Source organism: Gekko japonicus, unplaced genomic scaffold, assembly GCF_001447785.1.
Source record: "Gekko japonicus isolate JY-2015 unplaced genomic scaffold, Gekko_japonicus_V1.1 scaffold2322, whole genome shotgun sequence".
NCBI lineage: Eukaryota > Metazoa > Chordata > Lepidosauria > Squamata > Gekkonidae > Gekko > Gekko japonicus.
This window is the reverse complement of record NW_015172076.1, coordinates 180,356-205,005: the sequence shown is the minus strand read 5'-3', so window position 1 is coordinate 205,005 and position 24,650 is coordinate 180,356. Positions and strand designations below refer to the sequence as shown.

Below are 24,650 nucleotides of genomic sequence, written 5' to 3'. Positions count from 1 at the left end.
TAGACCTCCCAGCACTCCTAGATACCAACAACCATTGTCAAGGTAGTCCAAACTGCTCTGTCTTGTTCCCATTCTGATCAAAGCAGAGCCCAAAAGCAGGGTTGTTTTAGCAAGCTCATAGGGGCAAATTTGCCCTCCAGTGATGGGGGGGGGGCAAATGAGTAGGCAGGGAATAGAAAGGAATATTGCAAAGATTGACCCGCTGCCTCCCTGAAGGGAATTAAGGGTGCTTACTTCCTTACTGTCTTTATTTCTCAGTGGAAGAACATCCCTGCCCTTGTTAGTCTCCAACAGTTTTCCATTCTTTTTCTTTCCTTGTTTGTTATCCTTTCTCCAGCCATGGTTTTAAAAATTTAACCATTTATTGAGCAAGTCAAGTTATAATTGTATTATTTGATTTGCAGCATTTCTTTCCACTTAGGGATTTGGGTTTTCTACGCTTGCCTTAGAAGCATACATAGATTAAAAAATTTAACCATTTATTCAGCAAGTCAAGTTATAATTGTATTATTTAATTTGCAGCATTTCTTTCCACTTAGAGATTTGGGTTTTCTAGGAAGATCCAAACGCTTGCCTTAGAAGCATACATAGATTACCAGTAAACACTCAGATGTGTTTAACTGCATTACGTATTTAACAGTCTACTTCTGATGAGGAAGTCTGTGCTGCTGCTTTTCCCCCCGGACATCATGTCACAGCTGACTTATAGCGACCTGTAGGGTTCTGAAGGCAAGAGATGTTCAGAGGTGGCTTGCCATTGCCTGCCCACTGTGTCACAACCCTGGTATTCCTTGGAGGTCTCTCATCCAAATACTGACCAGGGCCAACCCTGCTTAGCTTCCGAGATCTGACAAGATCAAGCTAGCCTTGGCTATCCCAAGTCAGGGCGTGCTGCTGCTGTACATGGCTCATTGTTCAGGAATCTGATTATAAAAATACAGCCCAAATCACACAGACATATAGGAATTCTAGTTGCTGCATACGAACCTGTGGACTCAGCTGCAGGGTGGTGGTGGGGGGGATGACAACAACCGGGGCAGTCTGCCCCCAGCCTGCCCACCCCACCTCTGCACCCAACCGTACTGTTGACCCCAGCCCTGCCACATGGCTCACCAGAGTCCTTTTCTTAAAGTTTTCATTTAAAAGAGGAAATTGTATATTAGAGTGTAAGGTGACACTGAATCTCTGCATATAATTGTGACATAATAGGACCTGTCCCCCTCCACCACGAAGTGAATAGTATACATAGGAGTACCTGAATGGTATTAGTGCTAATGAGAGCTGAAGTGGGTTGTTTACGGGGTTAACCAGCATATGTCGAGGACAGATTGAATGAATTATTTTTGCTTTTGATAGGTGTATTGGCAGACCCACAGCACCCACCTGTCCAAGGACCCTTAAACCCTCTGGGTGGCCCTGTCTGGGGACGTGGTTCTTATATGGGTATAGACTTGCGAGAGTAAATCCAGGCTAAAACAGTCAAGATTAAAAAAAAAAAAAGATTGTGTCAGATGGCAAATATGTAGCCTCTTCCAAACAGTCTGTGTATGTTTAGAATTGATGTTGGGAAGACATGAAATATCCAATTAACAAAACCATCCAGTTTGACAAGACATTTAGAAAATGTCTGATTGTAGTATGCGTATTCCATTAAAAAAACAACCAGCGAATACCCCTCATTGCCATTTCCCTGCCTGCTCATTAAAGGTCAGCTTGTCTTGAGCCAAGATGTGTGGCTGCCTGCCTGTCCGCCAGACATAAAATTTGGGCTATAGGAGAACTAAGTTCTCGCTTCCCAAGTTGGAAACACTCCCATTTTGGTGCTTAAATCCATCGTTTGAGATTGTGTGTCCTTTTGTTTTGTTAAATACATTAATATTCAGATTATGAAACGATTGTGTGCATCATGGATTTGACCAGAGATGGTTCTGACTTGTCTCCTGTACTTCCAGCAGCTTCAGACGATGATTCTGAGGATGGTGATCTCGCTACACTTGATGCTGCGTAAACGCCGCCAGACGCTTGGACGGGCAACGGACCCTCGGCACCCATCAGTATGCATTTCTTTAGTAAGGCACACCGACTACTGTTAAGAGATTTCTAAAGCATTGCTGAGTTCAGAAACCTGCTGTTGCACACTGGAAGCATGGGGACCTGAGCATTCGGTCCGTTGGTGGGAGTGGTTTCTCCACTGAGATTATTGTATGCCTTCTTCTAAAAGACCAGATTTTTTATGTGGTAAGAAACATGATTTCCTTTTGTATAAACTTCTTACAGTAATCAGTTACACTTCTGGAAAAATGTTTCTCACATTTGCTCTTCTACTGGCACTAAGTGGTAATGTTAAGTACATCTGCAAGTCAGGGGGGGGGGGATACTTCTGTTTTAGCTTTCCATTTTGAAAACACCTTTGGGGGAAGTCTTGTTGTTTTTGCTTCCAGTGTTTACACCATAGGATGAATGCAGGGAATGAATGGGTTCTGTGGAGTTTAATATTAAGTTTCTATATTTTCCGTGAGGAACGTTTAACTCAAAGCAATAAACTTGCAAGGGGCTACTAATAAGTGTTAAATGATGGCTTTTTATAAGTACTGATGATTTCAAAACTGCGGATTATATTTGATATTATGTAGATGTTCCAGCGAGGAATTACAGCTGTGTAAAACACTTGCATTTCAGCATTCCTGGCAGGAATACAACGTAATGGTTTAAAATCTTAACCGAGCTATTTATCTTAATGAACCTTTTCTAGAACCCACATTCACTGCTGAAGCACTGGTTATGAACGTGTTTTCTAGTGTTGTCATTTGTTTGGTAAATAAAACATAATGCAAATTATTTGTCTGTCTTATTAAAAATATTGTGGATGTACTGTGCAAATGGGCACCAGCATTGACCATGGCAGAACTAAAGACATGTCTGCATATGAGAATCACTTGGGCGGGTGTGTGTGTGTGTATCATGGTGTGTGGGCTAAGCCCCAGAACATCTGGTCGTGAAACCCTTTTTTAAAAAAAGCATCACGTTTTAATGTTCAGAGACTACTAACAAAATACTGTCTGATACCTCCAAATTGGAATACTTTTGGCAGTTACACCTAAGACACAGGCCTATTTTCCGCCATTTGTTTATTTTGATGAACTAAAGTACAGCATGATTGTACTGTAAAAAAGAAAGGCACGTGAGAGTTAAATGCACTGAAGGTTCCTCATGCATACCGACGTCCTGTTTCACCAGTTGAAAAAGATCTGTTTCCAGAAGAGGGTAGCCTCACCACAGATGATGCTGTACCCCGAAGGTGTCTTTCCAGCTGATCTTAGTATTATGTATGTACGTGGTTCACACATAACTTCCTGAAGCATCCAGGTAATTTTAGGCTTTACAAGTCACCGTTAACAATCTACTAGCCAACAGCAAGAACAAAAAAGTATCTAGGAGCTCTGTACTCAGCCACAGACAAAGTTCAGTGGCAGTGAGCTAGACCACAGGGAGCTTACCAAAGTGTAACCCCACCCTTATAGTAGTCAAGTTGAAGTCAGCTAGATGACACATGATACGTTTCTTACAAATACATACAGAAGCAGTGTCTGGTCTGGGAATGTACTCCCTCTCGAGCAAACATCCAGCTTCACAGTGATTGTTTATAAAATAGCAGGCCTCATAGCCAAAACAAGAAGGTACATGTACCATCAGCAGCTAGAAATGATTTTGAGAACTTCAGGTTACACAAGGAGCAAAATGAGATGGAAAAGCAGATTGTACATTTCAACCAGCAGGTAAAAAGTGCTGTTTTTAATGCTTTCCTATATAAAACTGAGTGTGTTAGTGAATGCTCCCTTCTTTACTAGTTTGTGAAAGGTAAAGTACAAACAGATCATTAAAGAGTGCAGTCTGAAGTGTTAAGACCCAGTCTACCCTGTCAGTTTGTGGTTTAGGCTGTATTCAGTTAGCCACCAAGTCAATCAAAGGATCCTGCCACATCTGTTACAAAAAAGAGAAAGGTCAGCGAGTTCCAAAACTCTGGACTTCAACAGCTAGAATGTTTATGGGCGACTAGATGGAGCTCTGTTCACTTCTGAAGCATGGTTCCCAGAGGGACGAGTAGAAATCTCCCTGGCACACTTTAAAAAGTGTCCTGCAGGGTGAGATTAAAACCACTGCAGAGCAGTGACTCTTAATTTTCTGTATGTGCAGGTAGTCCATACAAATACCAGTACTGTGTGCTGCAAAAAGATCCAGAGGAAATGTAGTACTGTTTATCAAGGGACCATAAAAGCCGGATCCTCCGAAGGGGTGCGGGTCAAACGACAAAACCAAAAAGGCTGAAGTGAGTCTTCACACCCCTGGTTAGCACTGCCGCCAGCCCCTTTCTTGCTACCCAGACAGCCAGAGACCAAGGGACAACGCTTCCAGCCCTCCTGGGCCTAAAATCAAGAAAGTCACCCTTGCAAGATAGGGTGCTTAGAAGGTGAGCTTCACAAAACAATCTGGTACCTGTAGCCAATGAGGGCTAAAGTATTGGATTAAAATTGAAGCCGCCTGAACTCAAGAACTCCACAAAATATGTGTTTTATTACAAAACTGCAGGAATAATCAACAGCAGGGAATAGTGAGGGTAGAAATAATAAAACCGTAAGTCTAAACTAAGAACATTTACAAGCTTTGGTTCAAGATCTGGATGTTACCCATAAAACAGAGTCCAGTAGTGTTCTAAAGTCCAAGACAAAGTTTCTGATCAGTATGACTCACCCAGAATCAAGAAGTGTCTCATGGTCAGATGTAATCCAGACACAGGGCAAAACTAGAATAAAAAATCTTATATGCTCAAGTACCTTTTTTGGCCTGATTTCTGGTTAACTAATCAAATGTATAGCAAATGATATAACTTTGACCCAGCAGGTGATTTGACCTATCAGGTGGGTTTGCCAATTAGGCCAGATGCCTTGCAGCTGCATTGGGTCCAATTAAACAAACACCTTCTCCCACCCATGAGTTTGGGAGCTAATGATGGAATGTACCCTCCTAGATTCTTGTACCCTTGAAACTGCCAGGCCTAATGGCATCTGGGTTACTTCCGGTGTTCCCTCTAACCCTGAGTTAGTGTGAGCTAGCTCACAGTTTTTTAGCCTCCGGCTCATACATTTTTGTCTTAGCTCAGGAAGGATGGCTCCAGAGCAAACTAATTTATGCAGTAGCCAAATTGCTTGCTCACAACTTTAATGCCAGTAGCTCACAAAGTAGAATTTTTGCTCACAAGACTCCACAGCTTAGAGGGAGCATTACTTCCCATCTCCAATATCTGAGTCTTTGAACATATGAGCAGCTTGACCCAAGTTTTCAGAGAAATAAACTTCCATCTTTTCTAGGCTTCAGCCTGAACCATTGTTTGATTTCAAGAAGAAACTGCTTAAAGCGACCAGTTTCTTTATACTGCTTTTTTCAGTTTCTTGTTACCATATATGCTCCCTTTCATGTGCATCCTTAAACAAATGTGTATTTTCTGACTTGGGTTCAGGACACTCACCCAGAACTCCAGCCAATTTGGGGAAGTTTAACCTCAGTGACAGGGAGAAAGCTCTTCCGGCTTCCGCAGCCTGGCTGCCTTGGAAGACTAATACACTTGCCAATTAGGGGGAACAGAAATTGTGGTTTAGGAATCTTCACTTGGATAGCGGGCATGCAAGCTTAAAGCCCTTCAGTTGCGCTACCAGCAACCATGAAACAACCAGATCTTTTCCAAAAGAAAGATTAGAAGTTACTGAGGGAAATACAAGGGTACCAGAATTGAAAAAGTACTCAAGTAGAACAGTGAAATTGTTGTGTTCAGGATGGTGCATATGAAGAGTTAGATGAGAGGAACAAAAGAAAGCCAAGCTGCTGGCAGAGTGAGAATTCTGCACTGGCAAACAGCCATGAGAAGAAGTAGGGGACAGGGATTTTAAAGAAGTTTTTAAGATGGGAATGAACGGAAGTGTTTACCTATCCGCAGACTGCTGAGCTGGGTAGGTTACATTGTCTGTTTTTGATGATCAAGAGATTGTAGGCGGAGCTTCCAAAGGTCACAAGGAAATAATCAGAAGGGTCATGCAGTGGAGGGATTCTCCTGTGTGGTGAGGAAACATCTCAGACTCCCGGAGAAAGAAAAACAGCCTCTGTGTGAAGAGATAAGAAGAAACCACCACTGCCACCTTTTGGCTGGTGGAGCAGCAAGAAGTTACAGGAGCCAGCACAAAGGAAACTCAAAGACATGGTTGTAACGTACAGGAATCAGAAGTGAGTCTAGGATGAGTCTCTATGGGTTTCCTGTTCTGACCTCTGAGTTGGGGGTGCTTCCCAGAAGGGCAACAAAAGGTGATTGCTTCAAGGCAGGGGAATATCCTGAGTGGGCAAGAGTGCTGGCAGGGCAGAGTCCTCACCTATGCTTGGGGCAGGTTGGCAGGAGACTTTAAGGCAAGGTTAGTAAAAGCAAGCAAGCCCACATTTTGCACTCAGGAGGACTTGCATTTGCTGCTGAAGTTATATTGGTAGACTGAGGTGGGTGCCCAGCTTTGTGAGCCCCTGCAGTGACAAGCAGGCCTGCAGAAGTCCCATCAGTGAATCAGTCTCCCACTCAAGCCTTTGGTCACTCGTCAGAGCAGCCTGAAGGGCAGCCATGTCCTCCACCTTGTCCAGAGTGAGGCATTGCTGGCTCATAAAATGGCTGCCGTGGTGAATTTAGCCAAGATGAAGTCAGGGCAGATGGCCCCGCGTCTAGGAAGGGGGGTCCTTGGTGGCCATTACATTCCTTGGGAGAGCTTGCAGAGCAGCCTCTCCAGTGCTACAAAAAGTTGCCACCCATGGAACAGTCCTGAAGCGTGTGCAGAATCCAGTAACCCATTTTGAAAAGTGTGTGGTGCCGCAAGAAAATATCTTGCATTTGGCCGGGTGACCCCCTGAGCCCGTCCCAGTTCTCAGAACTTTCTCAGCCCCACCTACTTCACAAGGTGCCTGCTTGTGGGGAGGGGAGGGGAAGCCGCTTTGAGACTCCGTAAGGTAGATAAAAGTGGGGTATTAAAAAAACCCCTTTCATTACATAAAGCTCACATGCATTTTTATGCCCTGGTTCCAAGAAGGCTTGTCTCTCTCCCCCCCCCCTACCTACACTGGGAGGTAAGTTAGACTCAGAGTGATTGGCCCAAGGTTACCCGGTGAGCTTCCTGTGTGCCTAGAGATTTGAGCATGGCCTCCCCCTGTCCTAGCCTAACACTACTACACTGCACAAGCTCTATATAAGAACTGCTTCTAATAACTCAGTTTGTAATATTAAATCTTGAAGAACCATCAGACCCGTTTGTTCAATACTGCATTGCTTTTCTAAGTGCATACGGCTAGTTATACGAGCCACGACTTACATGAGCCATCCCAAACGGGTCTGCTCAGAATCCTACACAGTCTATTCAGCAGTACCTTCTCCCAAGAAAGTGGTCTTAGGACAACACTGTTAGTTTGCTGTCTTACTAAATGAACTAGGATCATGGTTGTAACCAGAGGGGGCCGTTGATGGTATATGTTGCACCTGAGAATAGTGAGACTTCAATGGGACTGTTAGTCAAAACTCCCCTTTTTGCAATCATGACTGTGTGCACAAAAGGGTGCTTAAAGTACGGCACAGAAGTAACTTAAGGGAAAAGGTTCTGAACTTAATGAGTGGTCTTATTCAACTTGTGTTTCTGCCTCTAGCACTTCACAGGCTTTAAAATACATAGAAGGTTGTGGAGGATCAGATGGTTTTAGAGGTTTCTGTGGAACCCACCTACAGAAAGTAAAATTATGTCTGGGCCCTGATAGAAGGCTACAAAATCTGCCCTGAAGCATTCAGAAGACTGCTAATTAGTCTGACCAACTATTTATATTCTGGTTGCAGTTAATATTTTCATTTACAATCCTGCCCACTAAACAAATGCTTAGCATACTCAAGGTGCCATTTGAAGAACTGCTATTTTATCTACACACAAACACAAAACACAAATTTACTGTAAGCCAGTAAACAGTTCTCAGAAAGGCCTGTTTCAGTTGTTTTTCCGAATCCAACTATGTGCTGCTACTGTTCTGTTGTGTTCTCAAAATTACTAGACCTCATAGAAGACAAAGCTTTATTTAACAATATTAAAAGTATTAAAATGTTTATAAAAATACAGATGGAAATTGCAGAGTCCATAATTATGGCTTTATCCTATCTGTCTTAATACAGACATAATTGACATTCAATTACAAAGTTCATTGGATACATATCTGCAGAGTACACAAAGACTTCAGTAACAAGACGTAGCCCACAGGTTTTAATATCAGAACGCCACACTGTTTCAGAGACTGTTGACAGCATTGCAAGAGGACCAGATGCCTGTGCAAGGGCAGCTGCTTGGGCATCTTTGTCCAGGCACCACGTTGCTTGTGACAGCTTTGGGGTTCAACCCAGGTGATGCAAACTGATACGGAAAGAACAAGCCCACTGGCTCTTGTGGGTGGTTCTAATCAAACATTAAAAGACAATGCAATAACAAATAACCTCCGTTTACTTGTCCTTCTTTCCCCCAGTCCATTTGTTGCTGTGATACTGGCTGCAATATTTGAACTAGAACACCTCTCCTTTCATGTGTGTAACTTGTCTCTGAAGTAAGATTAGCACAGTAACTCGTAACGAAGAATCGCTATTCACACACCTTTGGTATGTGGAAGAGATCTCTCCCCCACTCTCGAAATCAGGGCAGATCCAACTGGACTTCTGTACTTTGCTGGATTGAACGTGAACCAGCCAGGTTTAAGCACTTCAGAGGAAGTGGGGTGTGTGTGGGGCAGTGTGATGGACAGTGGCAATGCTGGGAAACGGGTGGGCAGAAGTGTGAAGGGGAACGGCAAGGAGCCCAGCAGACACAGCAGTGGCAGGCAGCAGTGAGAAGGGAAGCAGAATGGCAGGAAGGGGTTCTGGTGTGTGAAGGACGCTTGAGTGGGTGGAGTAGAAAGAGCGGTGGGGAGGGGGGGGAAAAGGGAAGCAGAATGGCAGGAAGGGGTCCCGGTGTGTGAAGGACACTTGAGTGGGCGGAGTAGAAAGAGCGGTGGGGAGGGGGGGGCAGATAGGCAGGCAGGGCAGCAGGCAAGTGAGCAGGAACCCCCCTCCCCATGAATCTGCCTGTGAGGAGAGGTACAGGACTGCAAGCGGAGGGCAGGTATTAGTACTGAGGGAGCTGAGGGTGGGCTAGCAAAGGGGAAGAAGGAGGGGATTCTCCCCCCACCCCACCCCAGTGAATCTTGCATGTTTCTGCTTGAGTGTGTACGCGTGTATCAATATATCAATGGGACTGGTGTATCCGCTTTAGCTCCCCCCACTGCATGGTCAGTCCCCCAGTATAATTGCATACCATTTATGCAACAGCCCTTTTATATGCAGGGAATGGCTTCCTGTGAGAAAGTACAACTCATTTCATGAAAACAATTGCACATTTCAAACTATCTCATTGCATACAGAAGGTGCTTGGACTAATATTGTCCACTCCTTTAGATTTCCTCGTAGGTTTGCCCTCAGGATAATCCTGTTGTTCCTTTACGTAGTTATGTCTTTATAAATTAATGCAGTTTAGGCCGTATATTCGTTTTCCTCGTCTATGAGAATCAGTTCATCATGACATGGTACTTGCCTGGAGAAATTCTGTGTCATAAATGTAGCAGAAGAAACCTTCCTTTGGTACAGGAACCAGAGAAACGCTGCAGAGACTGATACAATGACTGTTGAAGTTATTACTAAGACTGTTGTCCAGGTTTTATCTGAAACAAGAGAGTTATTCTGTCAAAGAGGTACAGGGATTGTCCCCTCTGGGCATTGTTCTGTTACAGTTTAAAAGCACGTTTAGTATCTCCCGTCAGGCAAGCTATATAACATCAGCAGTCACTGGATCTTTCTTCCTCGTAGCTTTACTTTTATTAACATTTGACAGCCTTTTCCACTCTACAGGCTACTGTGGGAAGACCAAGGTGCAGCTTAGTGGCCACACTGCTGAACAGCTGAGTTGTTAACTTTTTACCAATTTCCCACAAAGTGGGTATTTCCGAGGGTGGGAAACTGTTCCTGATGTGCCAGATCAGAAAGCATGGTGAGACCAATAACATTTTATGGCGCTTTTATTTTATTGCGTTTCCTCCACATTATCTTGTACTAGCACCCTGGGCAAGAAGCGGTAAGTTCTTTACAAAGCAGTCTCCAATCCTGACGTGTGTATCTGAATCAGGATTCCTTTCTAACTGTGCCCCTTTCTGATCCTGTGCTAACAATGCCCTGGTCTGGATAGCCCAGGCTGGACTGAGCTCGTCAGATCTTGGCTGCTAAGCAGCAGAAGAGGAGAAGCGATTTTACCGGCAAGGTGGGGTATAAATTGGAAATAAATAAATAAATAAAATATTGGATTTGTACCCCGCCCTTCACTACCCAAAGGGCCAGCCTTGGTCAGTATTTGGATGGGAGACCACCAAGGGACAGGCAGGCAAATGGCAAACCACTTCTGGATGTCTCTTGCCTTGAGAACCCCACCAGGAGTCGCCCATACGTCAGACGTGACTTGATTGCTGGAAAAAACCCAGCACCAAACCAGGACAATATTTCTGTCCAGAAAAGGGCTGTCCAGCTGCAGCAAATTCATGGGCTGCTACTGACTTCCGATAAACTAATATTAGAGAAACTGGCCTACGTTACCCACCAAAGCCCATCAAATAGGCCCAGTGGCATATCTAAAGAGAGATAATACATAGTGAGTAACATGAGTGAGGAGCTGCGGTGGCTCAAGTGGTTAAGACGCTGAACTGCAGGCTGCGGAAGGTCGGTAGTTCAGTAGTTCGAGACCAGAGTGTGCTGCATGACGGAGTGAGCTCCCATCTCTAGTTCCAGCTCCTGCCAACCTAGCAGTTTGAAAGCAAGAAATTGCAAGTAGATAAATAGGTACCACTTCAGTGGGAAGGTAACAGCGTTCCGTGCGACTTGGTGTTTAGTCATGCCGGCCACATGACCACGGAAACGTCTTCAGACAGCGCTGGCTCTTCGGCTTTGAAACGGAGATGAGCACCGCAACCCTAGAGTCGGACTCAACTGGCTTTCGAGCAAGGGAACCTTTACCTTTACTAACATGAGTGAACATGTCTGGTTTTATGCAAAAAGTTGTCGGTCCAACAATTTATTATTTTTTTACAGCTACTATTGACATATTAACTTTAGAGCCATTGTGTGAATGAAATTATGCCTGGAATTTAAGCGGAGGCTACAACTTCCATCTGGTCAAGGCCCAAGAACCAGTTCATGCTGCTTTTTGAATTGGGTATGCGTGCCCAAATACACATGCAGCCTGTAAACTGTGCCTGGCACTGAACTTTCAAATAGCAGGCCTTCTCAATGTTAACAGAAAGAGCCACTGTGGAAGCAGTGGGCCCCCAAGGCACATACTAAACTGCGTTTACCATTCATAACTGGTAGGCTGCATGTATGCTTTGGTATCCTGTGAGACATAGGAAAGGATCTAGCAGGAGGTCTCTTTGTGACAGTTAAGAGCTGTGACACTGAGCACATTTACATAGAACTAATTCTCACTGCCATGTGGGGCTTCTGAATGAAGTTGCTTAGGATTCAGGTGTAGATTCACAGCACTGAATTGCAAGACAATGGTGGCTGTTTTCTTGTAGCCATCATTCAAGAGAAACCTAATCTCAGTGACCTGAAGAAAACACTGTCCTCTTGAAGCTCAACCATGAACAGTTATGAAGACAATGAAAAAAACCCAAATATTGTCCTATCACTGTGTTATAGAAATCGTTCACAACTGGACTGGTTATCCGCACAGGAAAATACAGGAGTGAACAACTGCCATGGAGTGATGATGGTTCGGTATCTCATGATGGGCAGATTCAGCCTGAAAGGAAAAGGCAGAGCGCACTCACCTGGTAAATATTTCTTGTCATACGCAGCTAGGAACACACATGAAAAAAGAAAATAAAGACAACATGAATGTGTATCCATATTTAACATTATAAAAGATCAAACAGATATCAGGTTGGGATGCAATTAGTTGTCAGCAGGAGGAGGTGACCTCTGCAAATTCTTCCCGTGTCCCCTTCCCCCAGCAGTCCTTCCCAACGATGGGAAAGTTCCTTTGGGGGGTTGTGGGATCTGCATGGAGTAATAGCTGCTCTGATAGGGCGGCTGCCATGGGGAGAGGGGAGGGGACAAAATTGCTCATTCTTCTGTTAGCAGAGCTGTGCTGATAGAAGAGAGTTGAGGGCAATTTCACCCCCTTTCCTCTCCCCACCGCAGTCTCTTGACCCAGGTGGCTATTATTTGATGTGGGTTCTGTGTAGCACATTGTTTTGTGGCACGCTGTCTTTTGTAGACATATTGTCGGGAATGTTTAAATACCGAGCAGCTGCAATGGGAAGCTGTTCGGGCTATCAGAGAAGTTGTACCGTGTCAGAGAAGTTGATCGTCGAGCTGAAATAAACCTGAGTTTTGCTGAAATCACTCTCTGGCTATTTTGTTAAGTACGGACTTAACATATTGTAATGCTGGTGTAATTACAGGAATAAAACACCATCCTTTTCAAAGACTTTCCTCAAAGACATCTCTGTCATTCTTTATCATTTATATTATTTTAGTTACTAAAACACACTGTTGATTTCTGTAATTGATTAAAAAGGGACAAGGGGCGGGACCCGCGATACTTGCGGGGGGGACCTCCACACAGGAGGCAGAGGAGGAAGCAGCAGGAGGAGGTAAGTTCCCCACCATTCCGCCGGTTCCTCCCCCCCTGGCCTCAAAGCGAGCCGCTCGGGCCTCGCGGCTCTCCCCCCCGGCTCCGAAGTGAGCCGCTCGGGCCTTGCTGCTCTCCCCCCCCCAAGCGGTGGCGACAAGGGAGTTTGCAGAGCGTCCCCTTCTGTCACTTTTGGGGGGATTTAAGTATCCCCCCGATATTTTTAAAAGTTTTTTAGATTTTTGTGCACACCTGGGGACTGCCCCAAGTGTGCACAAAAATCTCCCTCCCCCCCAGGTGCCCCCGATGCACGGATTTAGGTATCCACACGCAGGGGGCGCCTTTCGCTATTAGATATATAGATGCAATGCTAATAGTAAATCCTGAACACAGAGCTCACCACTCTGCAGACTCTTATAAATACACGGAGCTCTTGTATGAGCAGGATTTCCCATGAATCTCAACAGACCCCAGCTCTGCACATACTATCAGTCTGCACTGAAGGAGCTGGGAAGTTTTTGTGCATGCAGAAGTCCTGTGTGCCTCTCAGAGCTCTTCTCTGTTCAAGAAGCTGAAATCAATAAGAATTAATTGCATGCAGCAGAATGTGAGCAGAATCATTTATTACTTTATAACGATCGGTCCGGTTAAGAAATTTATGGACCTTAAGAAACGAAGTTGCGTCCTTACATTCTAACCAGCCATCTTTGCAACCCCACTGGCTTTCCATAACTAATTATCTTATCAGAAACAGTGAAGTAAGGTTGCAAATATATTCCTGATAGTGGCATGCTCTCTGTCGGAACGAAAGTACAAAAACAGAGGTTTGTAAGACTCTGGCTATTTTGTGGCTTGCTGGATCCTGTTCACGGCTCTCAGCATGAAATATGTCACTGTTTATTCTCGGAAATGCCTGCCACTTACCTGAATGATAAACTAGATGAATTAGATTATGTTTTGATTGCAGAGTGTGGTTTCGTTTATCTCTGTATCTCATTAACTTTCAATGCACATTATTTGAACTGAAATACTAAAGAGAACTAGAGAATACATAAAAGGGGGCCACAAGGGAGGGAAAACTGTACTTCCTCTTCCCTTCGTTCCTCCGTCTTGCCTCTTGCTGCTGGCTCATTTTCCTGTCTCCCTCCCCTTGTCATCGTCTCCAACCTTCAGCTGCCACTGGGCTCCCTTCTCCTCCTCCCTGCTTGTCTGTGTATCCATTTCCGCTCCACCCATCTCCCTGCTACCTCTTTGCCTAGTTCCTCCATCTCCTACCTGGTCTTGCCATTTCCTTTTCTTCCTTTTCCCACTGTGTTCTCTCTTCTGCACTCTCAGGTGATGTTGGCCCAGTTGTGCATATTTTTGATCTCTGTTGTGGGTGGGTGGGTGGCAGTGTTCCCTCTAAGCTGAGTTAGTGTGAGCTAGCTCACAGTTTTTTAGCTTCCAGCTCACATATTTTTGTCTTAGCTCAGGAAGGATCCAGAGCAAACTAATTTATGCAGTAGCCAAATCACTTGCTCACATCTTTAATGCCAGTAGCTCACGAAGTAGAATTTTTGCTCACAAGACTCTACAACTTAGAGGGAGCCCTGGTGTGTGGAGGGGGGAGGGACCCTTCATGGCTATTAGATACAAAATTCACTCCACATATATTTTTGGAGAGAAGCCTTAAAGAACACCATATCCACAGCAGCCCAATGGTTAATTGCTTCCAGAGCATTTGCATGTAACCACTTCGACTATCTATGAAATCTAGTCACTCTTAGCACCAGGCAGGCACAACTCTTACGTACAGGTGGCTTCACAAAGGACCTCAGTTAGTGGGAGATGTTCACAGCTTGTTTTTTTCCATCCGCCTGATGTAGTCTGCATTGTAGCACAGGTGTCCAGGAGCTCATTGCTACTTTCTTCCTCCATCCAGTTTGTAAAATTCACTTTAGATTCATCATACCATTTGAAAACATCATCTGCAATAACAAGTTGGATAAAAACTATGTTTTTTTTAAAAAAAAATCACGTCCTTTTGTTCTCAAAAGACAGTCCAATCTAAATATCCATTTTAACGACTTGGCAACTCAAACATCATTCTGCAACTAGCTGGGTGCAGCAAAGCCATGCAAACCATGCTCCTGTTGCCCTGAATAATCAAGTGGTAGATCTGGCGCTCTAATAAACTAATGGCACAATTGTCATGTCCCACCAGAACAGCATATGTGTGGTATTTGTTCTTGCTTTCTTCCATCACAGACCTCAAGGCAGCTTCCACAGGATTCCCAGGAGGTCTCTTATCCACACAGTGACCAGACTGTTGGGTGCACTGCTTCATAAAGGTTCTTATATTTGCCCTTCAACCACCACTGGGACTTATCCTTACAGGAGACTGTAAGAGCTAATTTTGAACCTGTATTTGGAAATAGGTCCGGGTCCTGCTGAAAGTACTCCACACTTCAGTGGCAGAACATATGATTTGCATGCAGAAGGCCCTGAGGTCAAGTAGCAGAACTTGGAAAGACATCAGAAACCTTGAAAGCTACTGCCAGTCATAGCAGACAATGCTGATCTAGATAGATCCATATCCTGGTCCAGTGTGAGGCCACTCGGTATGATCTAGATCGAGTCACCGGCCTTTTCTCTAATGACTTCTCAGTAATGCAAAATATCTTGAACTATGCCGTCTCCACCCCCATACGTCTACCAAGTTTTGCTGAGTCCTCGAAAGAAAACACGGAATAAGCAGAAGAATAAAAATGAAACCTATCCACTAAACAGCACGCAGAAAAAAATACTATGAAATAAAAACTTCCTTTTAAAAAAAGAAAAGAAAAGAAAAGCCAAGAGCATATTTTATTGCAATCATTTTGTGGATCTTCTAATCTAGGGGATGCATGAGGTACTCTGCAGCAGCCAGCAAGCTATCAATAGCTCATGAGCAACCTGTTGGAGACCCCAATCTAGATTTTTCTGGCAACAGGCTGTTATCCCATTTCCTTCACCCCTTCCCCTCTGATCAGTCTAATACAGAAGGTTGTTCTTTATTCCTTTTTTTGCTTCTCAAAGATTCTCCTCCTTGTGGACCTTACAGGTACCTATGCCCAGGGAAAAGGTGAGCAGTCACGAATGAAAGGCCTGTTTTTGTCTTGTTTTCGATACATCTGGAAAGCTTGAAAAGACTCAGAGAGACAGAGGGCATCTTTCCATGAGGAAGTCGTTCCTAATGGAGACGCATTCTCAACAGAATTTAGACTTGAGGCCCAGCCCGTACCTGTACCAGAATACGAGTCACTTACCATCAGTATCAAAAAACATGCCCAATGAAATATATTCAGGACCATGCCAATGGGTCTGGAAGGCTTTCAAGATAAAAGTATTTTCCTCTTTATTATTGATGCTAATCATATCGGCTCTGCTGGCTGCAAAGGGAAGACAAAAGACAAAACCCATCAAATTCCAGCACTGTTGTCAAATATTAGTTTTTAAAAAACTGAACCCAAACAGAGCTTGTGCAGGCACTATACTTCGTATGTGTTCACTGCCATCAAACTATGCTTATGCACACTAGTTGCCACAGAGGCATCATCTTGTAGTTAGTTATGCACAGTTAAATCCTGCTGCTTTCTGGGGGAATTATACACACATAACCAGCCACAGGCGTGCAGCCTAGGTATAAAAGATACTAAACACATTCACTTAGAAGTACGTCCCACTGGGACGAGCAGATATCCGTAGCGACTGTGAGAGCTACACAGTTAGTGGGCCTCATTTCTAACTGCACAGCAGAACAGCAATAAAGCTTTTCAGAGAACATTTGGACAACTTATAATTGGGCTAGAGCAGTGGTTTACAAACTGTGTTGTGGAGAACCCTGGGGTTCCTTGAAGGTTTCCTGATGAGCCAAAATCAGCAGTGGGGAGAGAAGCTTGCCTGAAAACCAGCTTGCCTGTTCACTTCCAATCCTACCCCACATTCTGCAGCGGTGGAAGAGTGCTCAGTGTTTTTTTAAGTTCAATTCTCTGTTCATGTGAGGCAACAGTGAGCTCCAATAATGGTCCAAATGAACTGATTCTAGAACATGCCAAAAAATCTTCTGCAACATGTTTTCGTTGTGTGTTTTGTTTTGTTTTTGAAGGGGGTGTCCCTGGAGCATGCTGAGAGGTTCCTCGGCTTGCTAAAACCAGTTTAACCAAAAAGTTTTGCAGTGGTCTTGTATATTATCAGGAAGACAGAGTAGGCTAAACTGAATCACATCATATCTTGAAGCTTCAAACAAAAAGTAAATACTGCTCCTAACCATCTACCTTCCTGATCAGCATAATGCGGTCTGGGCTTGCCAGCTCTGGTTTGGGAAATATCTGGAGGGAAGGTGGGGTCTGGGGAAGGGAGAAACCTCAGCAGAGTATAATGTCCTACAGAAGAGAAGAGGAGGAGGAGATTGGATTTATACCCCGCCCTTCACTTCTCAGAGTGGCTTACAAACTCCTTGAAAACGTCTTGAAAAGGGGCAGTTTCTGTCAGAGCTCTCTCAGCCGCACCTACCTCACAGGGTGTCTGTTGTGGGGAGGGGGAAAGGAGTTTGTAAGTCGCTCTGAGACACCTTTGGGTAGTGAAGGGCGGGGTATAAATCCAATCTCTTCTCTTCTTCTTCCTTTCCCTTCCCCTCCCCACAACAGGCACCCTGTGGGGTAGGTGGGGCTGAGAGAGCTCTGAGAGAACTGCTCTTTCAAGGACAGCTTTGACAGAACTATGGCTTCCCCAAGGTCATCCAGCAGCTGCAGGTGGAGGAGTGGGGAATCAAACCCGGTTCTCCCAGGTTAGAGTCCGCGCACTTAACCACTACACCAAACAGTCCACCTTCCAAAGCAGCCATTTTCTCCAGGGGAACTGATCTCTGTTGTCTGGAGATGAGCTGTAATTCTGGGAGATCTCTGGCCACCCCCTGAAGCTGTCAACCCTAACAATGCACTTATATCTATAATCACTATCATATAACTGTCATAATTACGAACTGTAATTAAGATGTGAAAGTAACCCAGCCCTTCTTAACACATCACAAAAAGTCTGCAACATCTCAGGAGTGAACCAGAAAGGGGCAGCGTTAACGGAAGACGGACCAGTTGCATTACCTTTGCAGAACTCTCTGGCATCATCCATGCTCTCCAGCTGTGCTTCAAGAAAGGCATAGCAGCTACTTCCAAATGAAATCCAAGAGGAAGAAGGACATTCTGCGTAGGAAAGAGGATCATAATCACTCTAAGTAATTACAGTTCTAGTCGCAGCTGACTTATGGTGCCCTCATCGGGTTTTGAAGGGAAGAGATGAACCAAGGTGGTTTGCCACTGCCTGCCTCTGTGTAGTGACCCTGGAATCCCTTGGTGGTCTCCCATTTAAATACTAACCAGGGATGATCCTGCTTAACTTCTGAGATTTGATGAGACTGGGCAAGACTGGGCCCTCCAGGTCAGGGCAACTATACTTTTACTGATTAATAATAGCAATGCCGTTTATATAGCCATCTCCAAGGCACTGGACGTCAAAACCAAAGGGCTTCAGGAGATAAAACACAATGCAGTTAGCACTCTGGATATCCATGCAAAATGATTATTGTTCAATAGTTGCGCTCCCACTAGAGTTGGACACACTAAATTTAGTCTGAAATTAATGGTGGGAAAGTGATCAAAATGTTAGGTGTGTGCTTTTACCTTGGGTCTTGGACAGCAGATTAAAAAAAATAGCACTAAGCATTTTGGGCACAAAGTACTTTTCAATGGAAATGAGTAGGCATTCATTTTATACTCGACTGTGCGACTGAACAACAACAAATATCAGATAAAAGATATACATCAAAGTACATTTCTTTCCTCCCCTGCAGATATACATCACACTTTATTCATTTTCAGACCAGTATATAAAGTATGGGATTGCACCCTTGAAAGTTTGTTTAATTGGAAGGAGCCCCACTGAGTTCAATGGGACTTTCTAATCGATGTGCTTTAGACAGGTAGCCTTATTCCCTCATCCGTAAACCAAAGTCTTTCACTTGTCCCTCCACACAGAACAAATCACTTCTGGGCACTGACTGCTTTTGCTCAAAGCACACATCAAAACAGGATTGTCTGCCACCCTTTTCAGTTTGGGACTGGACCACCATTGGAAAGAATACCAGGGAAACACGGTGAGAATTACTTGTCAATATGTACCATGCTCACCAAAAATTATCATCTGGACCAGGGCGTACATGTCTTGAATTAACTTCAGAAATAAAAGATGTATAGCAGTGTAACAGTTCAGGCATTTAATCTTTCCTGGTTACCTATCAATTGGTGTAAGTCAAACATGCAAGCCAGAAACAGAACTGAAGAGTTTCAATCCCAACAATTTGCAGGAACTGCAAAAACAACAGTGCTTCTCAGAAAATCAGTCCGTTTAGCACTGAAAATACATGCTCAGCTCAGCTGAAGAGACCCAGTTATTCCTCATCAAAACCACAAAGAGTAACTTAAAGGGAAGCACAAATTGCATGCTTTAGTTTGGTGTTTTGTTTTGCTTCTCCAAGTCAACTGTTTTAGGAAAATTCTGCGAAAACTCATATACACTTCTTAAAATCAGTTTTAGCTCCATGAATGGAAACAATAGCCACTGGCAGAAACTTACCTCTGCCAATTAGCGCTGACTGGAACAAATTTTCCTTACTGTAAATGAATCTTAGTTATTAATGTATTTAGAATATTTCCATGCTACCTCTTCAGAGTCCTGCTCAAAGCAACTTACAATTAAAACAATGCAACAAAAAGCCATTAAAAACATAAACAGCATAAAAATTATCCATAAAACATAAGACTATGGCTCTTTATTGATACCGTTATTCAGTGCTATTTTAAAATGGCTTTTGCATTTTGTCTGGAATGCCTTTCCTCATTTCTCACTGTACTTATTGGAAATTCTTCTAATATTAAAACAGAAACTTTTGATTTCATTACTTTGCAGTGCTTTCTGTTAATACTGTAAGTACCAGAAAACCATTTTTCAGCACATACAGATTTGAGGGCAAAAGAGATTCTAATAATGTCAATTAAAATATGTGCATTTTACAGTGATTCAGTAGAAATTAAACTCAGAAGTATATCCCCTTAATTTAGCGCTAAAGATTAAAAGGCAATTCTATCTATACAAGATTGTTTACAGCCAAAAAAAGTGCCTTTGCTTTGCATGCAGAAGGTCCCAGGTTCAATCCCTGGCATCTCCAGTTAAAAACACCACACAGTAGGTGATGTCAAAAATCTGAGTTTCATAGCCACTGACCAAAGATTTTATTGTACTCTCTTGGAAAAACAAAGATGGATAGCATATGTTCAGGGCAACAAACAGATGGTGTGTTTACTTTACATTTAAAATATAATTAATTTGAAGTATCACAAATATTTTAACTCCCTATCCAGTCATGTATGGAAAAATATTAAGCATGTATAAATCCTTTGATTTATAAACATATTGAAAATCTATGCCAGTGGCCCCCAACCTTTTTGAGCCTGAGGTCACCTTTGGAATTCTGACACAACATGGTAGGTGCAGCTGCAAAATGGCTGCAACTGGAGAAAGAACCAGCCGCAATATGGCTCCCACAGCTAACTTCAGTCACACAGTAAATACCCTTGTGATGTGGTGGCAACTGCTGCTAAAGCAATAGCTTTAAAAATGTGTATAGTCAATCAAATCTCCAATGGCCAATCAGAAGCCTTCCCAGGCATAAGTCTCACCTGTCCCCACTTTGCAAAAAAAACACTTGATGGGTGCCAGGAGGCACCACGGTGCCCGTGGGCACTTCGCTGGGGACCCCAATCTATGCCTTACCACTTGTTTGTACAACCCTTGCTCCTCCTCGCTGCTTAAATCTGTGGTGCGGGGGGGGGGGGCTGGCAGACTGGGTCTGTGACACAGCAAAAGCCTCCCTGAAAGGTAGGGTGGTCACTCTTACCTTGAAGTGGGCAGTGGTGCATACACACCTAAAGAAACCTACTCTGAACCCAGCATGGACAGCTTCAAAAGGGAATTAGATAAGCATATGGAGCAGAGGTCCATCAGTGGCTATTAGCCACAAGGTATAGATAGGGGCTCTGGGGCAAGTGATGCTCTGTCTTCTTGGTGCTTGGGAGGGCCAACAGTGGGAGGGCTTCTAATGTCCTGGCCCCACTGGTGGGCCTCCTGATGGCACCTGGTATTTTTGGCCACTGTGTGACAGTGTTGGACTGGATGGGCCTTTGGCCTGATCCAACATTGGCGTCTCTTATGTTCTTATGAGTTGAATAATTACAATGCAGTCTCAAAGGTACCAATGCACTGTATTCCCTGTTTCAATGCACTAAACAGATATTCATCTAACTCGTTGGACTCTGACTGTGTGTTTCCAATTTGGCAATGGGAGCACACAGACAGATTTGTGTATCAAATGTGACTAGTGGGTTTTCCACAGAGATTGTTTACCATGGCTTGAATGCCACTGGAAACGTTTCCCTCCCCACTTTCTTATAGAGTTTTGGTGTATCCAAAACACACTTTAGTACAACATTTTGGAAAGATGGCAGCAAAACTGGAGTTGCTGCCATGTGGATGGGAAAGTCTGGATTTATCCCAGTACCACCCATATAAGCATCTTTTTCATGACCTAGTCCGCCACAGCAGCCATTCCCCCTACTGGTGGGTTTTTTCATTTTCTAAAAAAAGACCAGTAATTGTCCTATTGGTCTAACATTCCATCAATATGACAATTACAGATTTATTTTTTAAAAAAGAAAAATACTCTGATAGCATAATGAGGGAGGGGGCCAGGAATGACTGCTGTGGGGGACTGGGGCATAAAACATGAGGAAAACCCATCATGTGGAAACTCTGTTGTCACTGTGCTGTATCAGTGACAATGGCTGAAAACTCTGATGTTGTTTGTTCCACATGGGCATTCACGTAGGCCTGAATTTGAAAGAAGAAAATTTTTTTTGGGGGGAACCAATAGCAAAATACTAGCAAGGCTTTGAAAATGGATCTTCTCACACTGGAATTAGAGTTAACAACAGGGCAGGAAAAAGGGGGTGGTGCTTGGCCTCTTAAAGGTAAAGGTAAAGGTTCCCTTGCTCGAAAGCCAGTCGAGTCCGGCTCTAGGGTTGCGGTGCTCATCTCCGTTTCAAAGCCGAAGAGCCAGCGCTGTCCGAAGACATTTCCGTGGTCATATGGCCGGCATGAATAGACGCCGAGGCACACGGAACGCTGTTACCTTCCCACCAAAGCGGTACCTATTTATCTACTTGCAATTTCTTGCTTTCGAACTGCTAGGTTGGCAGGAGCTGGGACTAGAGACGGGAGCTCACTCCGTCATGTGGCAACTCAGGTCTTGAACTGCTGAACTACTGACCTTCCACAGCCTGCAGTTCAGCGTCTTAACCACTTAACCACTCCTACAAATATTTTAACTGAGGTCTGAGCAGCAGAAATCATAAGTTTTACATAGCATGGAGCTAATGACTTATTACCTACTAATTGCTGCAGATTAAACCTGTTCAAATGAAGCTACAGGACCAGTTCAAAGCATGCTTTCCAGTTAGCACTGGTAATCTTCCATATTTCTAAGGGGCACAAGTCCTTTCAATGAAGGAGTGGTTAGGAACACAGCACATCTTCAGATGTAGTGTTATGTACATTCACACTAGCTGTGACCAATGCTCCCTCTAAGCTGTGGAGTCTTGTGAGCAAAAATTCTACTTTGTGGGCTACTGGCATTAAAGTTGTGAGGGAGCGATTTGGCTGCTGCATACATTAGTTTGCTCTGGAGCCATCCTTCCTGAGCTAAGACAAAAATGTGTGAGCTGGAGGCTAAAAAACTGTGAGCTAGCTCACACTAACTCAGCTTAGAGGGAACCCTGGCTGTGACCCTCCCATTGTTTTTTTAAAATAAATGAACAGCCATACTTGCTCTAATTGAGCTCACCCTTGTAATTAACAATTTCATAATTAGACCCTGATTCTGAAAATGTATATATCATTACATTTATGCACAACAAAAACTAGATTGTATATATGCTCCCACTCAACATCTAGATTTGGAAATGTATGTGAATGTGTTTAATTTTAGCTTCAAACTCCATTAAGGGTTTTGCCATGTATCTGGAGGCTTTGTTTGTTTTGCATCATGTTTCTTAACAGCACAACGCTGGCCAAATGGACTTCAAACAAAATGACTTCCCAGCATAATGCAACTTCCTTATCCCCTCATGGAGAAAAAACAGGAAATTAATTTGCTCATCATCTATTTGATTTGATTTCTAGGACGATGAAGCCCGGAAAAAAGCAATGAGATCCCATGCCACATTTTAACATTCATTAGCTTATCAGTGTTAACTCCAGGCTGCGTTCATCTTTGGGCAGATGAATGAGATCCATTACACCCCCCCCCCCCCCCCCGAAACAGTTGCTGGTAGTCTGACCTATGAAACCATGAATTTCTTTTAAAAAATATTCCTTCAAATGGACAGTTTTCTAGTTTATACTGAATGTAATAAAAGTTTTCAAAAGGCTATCAAGTGACAAATTTACAAATATATTATTCTATATTAAAACAATTAAACATATGCTACCCTCCCTTTGCAATGGGACTGCTATTGCCTCAGAGGAGAAAAATCAATGGTCTGTGGAACAAGGCTAATTTATCTATTGACCAAATGTGATAATAGATCCTAGAGGTCTAGTAGAAATTGTGCAGACATCTTTTGGTATGAGTTCAGAGGAAGCAAAACATAGGGCAGAAATTATCCATTGTTTTTGTGATATTTTGATCCAACAATGTTGCTGCTGCTGCTTCTTCTTCTTTTAAAAAACCAACTATTTATATTTCATGGGCCGCGTACTTGATTTCCAGTGCTGGGGGTGCCAGCATTCAAGGGGGGAGGCAGATTACCCTAAAAAAAAAATAGGGGCATATGGTTGTGATTACTCATTACACCCTGTATTTGCTTAAAGACACACATTCGTTTTCCTGTCTCCTTAGACAGAACAGCCTACTGTACCTTTCACGGTAGCAGGTGAGGCAGATACCCAACAGGCAAAGCCCCACCCCAGCATTGACTGGGAAGATCTCAACTGCTGAATTTTTGCCTGGCAGCACACAACTATTATAGCCAAAAGAGCTCTGTCAGTCATGAAACTGTCGGAAATATACTGCGGCGACGCTAAACTCTATGATAATTATAACTTTAAGAAACCCAGGTTTTGATCAAAACGTCAGTCTTATGAATGCTTACTTGGGAGTAAGCCTCATCATATCCGTGCACTGCGTAAGCAAGGCATACTTCAGCAGACGCTGGAGTTAAACCCCGTGCCTACAACTACCCAGACAATCCCTATTATGTTTGTAGGCGGCGGAGAGGCGAGCGCGGGCGAGGGAGAGCCGCGGCTCCCGAGAGGCGGGAGGCAAAAGGAGGGGCCAGGCCTTCCCCGGGCTAGCGGAGACCCCAAGCGGGAAGGAGGAGCTGCCTTACCGTTTGCTCCCAGGGAGGGCAACGCGGCGGCCAGGAGGAGGCCGCCCATGAGGCAGGAGTACGGGGGGAAGGGGCCGCCCATGGCCCAAGTAGGCTTCGTCTGGGCCGCTACGCGTCTTCTGGAGACTCGGCGGCCGCCAGCAGCTCTCCGACGCCACCCACTGTCGGCTAGTGGAGGGGGGGCGGCCTTGACGGGGTGGGCGAGCCCTGGCCACGAATGAGATGTTTAAAAGGCTTTTCCGGGCAGAGAGAAGACAGACGGGAACGCGAAAGTGGAGCAAAGTTCCGCGAGAGTCCCCCGGCGCAAGGAGAGAGAGGAAGGCTAGAAGCCACGGGCATGCAGGCTCCGGTAGGGTCCTTGTGGAGGAGCCTTTCA

The 24,650-nt window shown here is 44.1% G+C and overlaps 2 protein-coding genes across 2 annotated transcripts in view; one reads left to right on the top strand and one right to left on the bottom strand.

Annotated features, from left to right (window-relative positions):
- Nucleotides 1–2,772, top strand: part of MARCH7 (membrane associated ring-CH-type finger 7) — a 39,630-nt gene extending 36,858 nt beyond the window's left edge. The window contains exon 11 of the mRNA XM_015420878.1: nt 1,953–2,772. Coding sequence (XP_015276364.1) covers nt 1,953–2,008 — 56 coding nt within the window. The 3' untranslated portion in view covers nt 2,009–2,772. The remainder of the gene's footprint in view (nt 1–1,952) is intronic.
- Nucleotides 2,773–9,610: 6,838 nt separating this feature from the next.
- Nucleotides 9,611–18,992, bottom strand: CD302 (CD302 molecule). The gene is made up of 6 exons (XM_015420877.1): nt 18,953–18,992; nt 17,879–17,977; nt 16,046–16,168; nt 14,552–14,725; nt 11,953–11,979; nt 9,611–9,798 (listed from the first exon to the last, which is right to left on the bottom strand). The coding sequence occupies exons 1-6, from the start codon at nt 18,990–18,992 to the stop codon at nt 9,611–9,613; spliced, it is 651 nt and encodes a 216-aa protein (XP_015276363.1).
- Nucleotides 18,993–24,650: the final 5,658 nt, after the last annotated feature.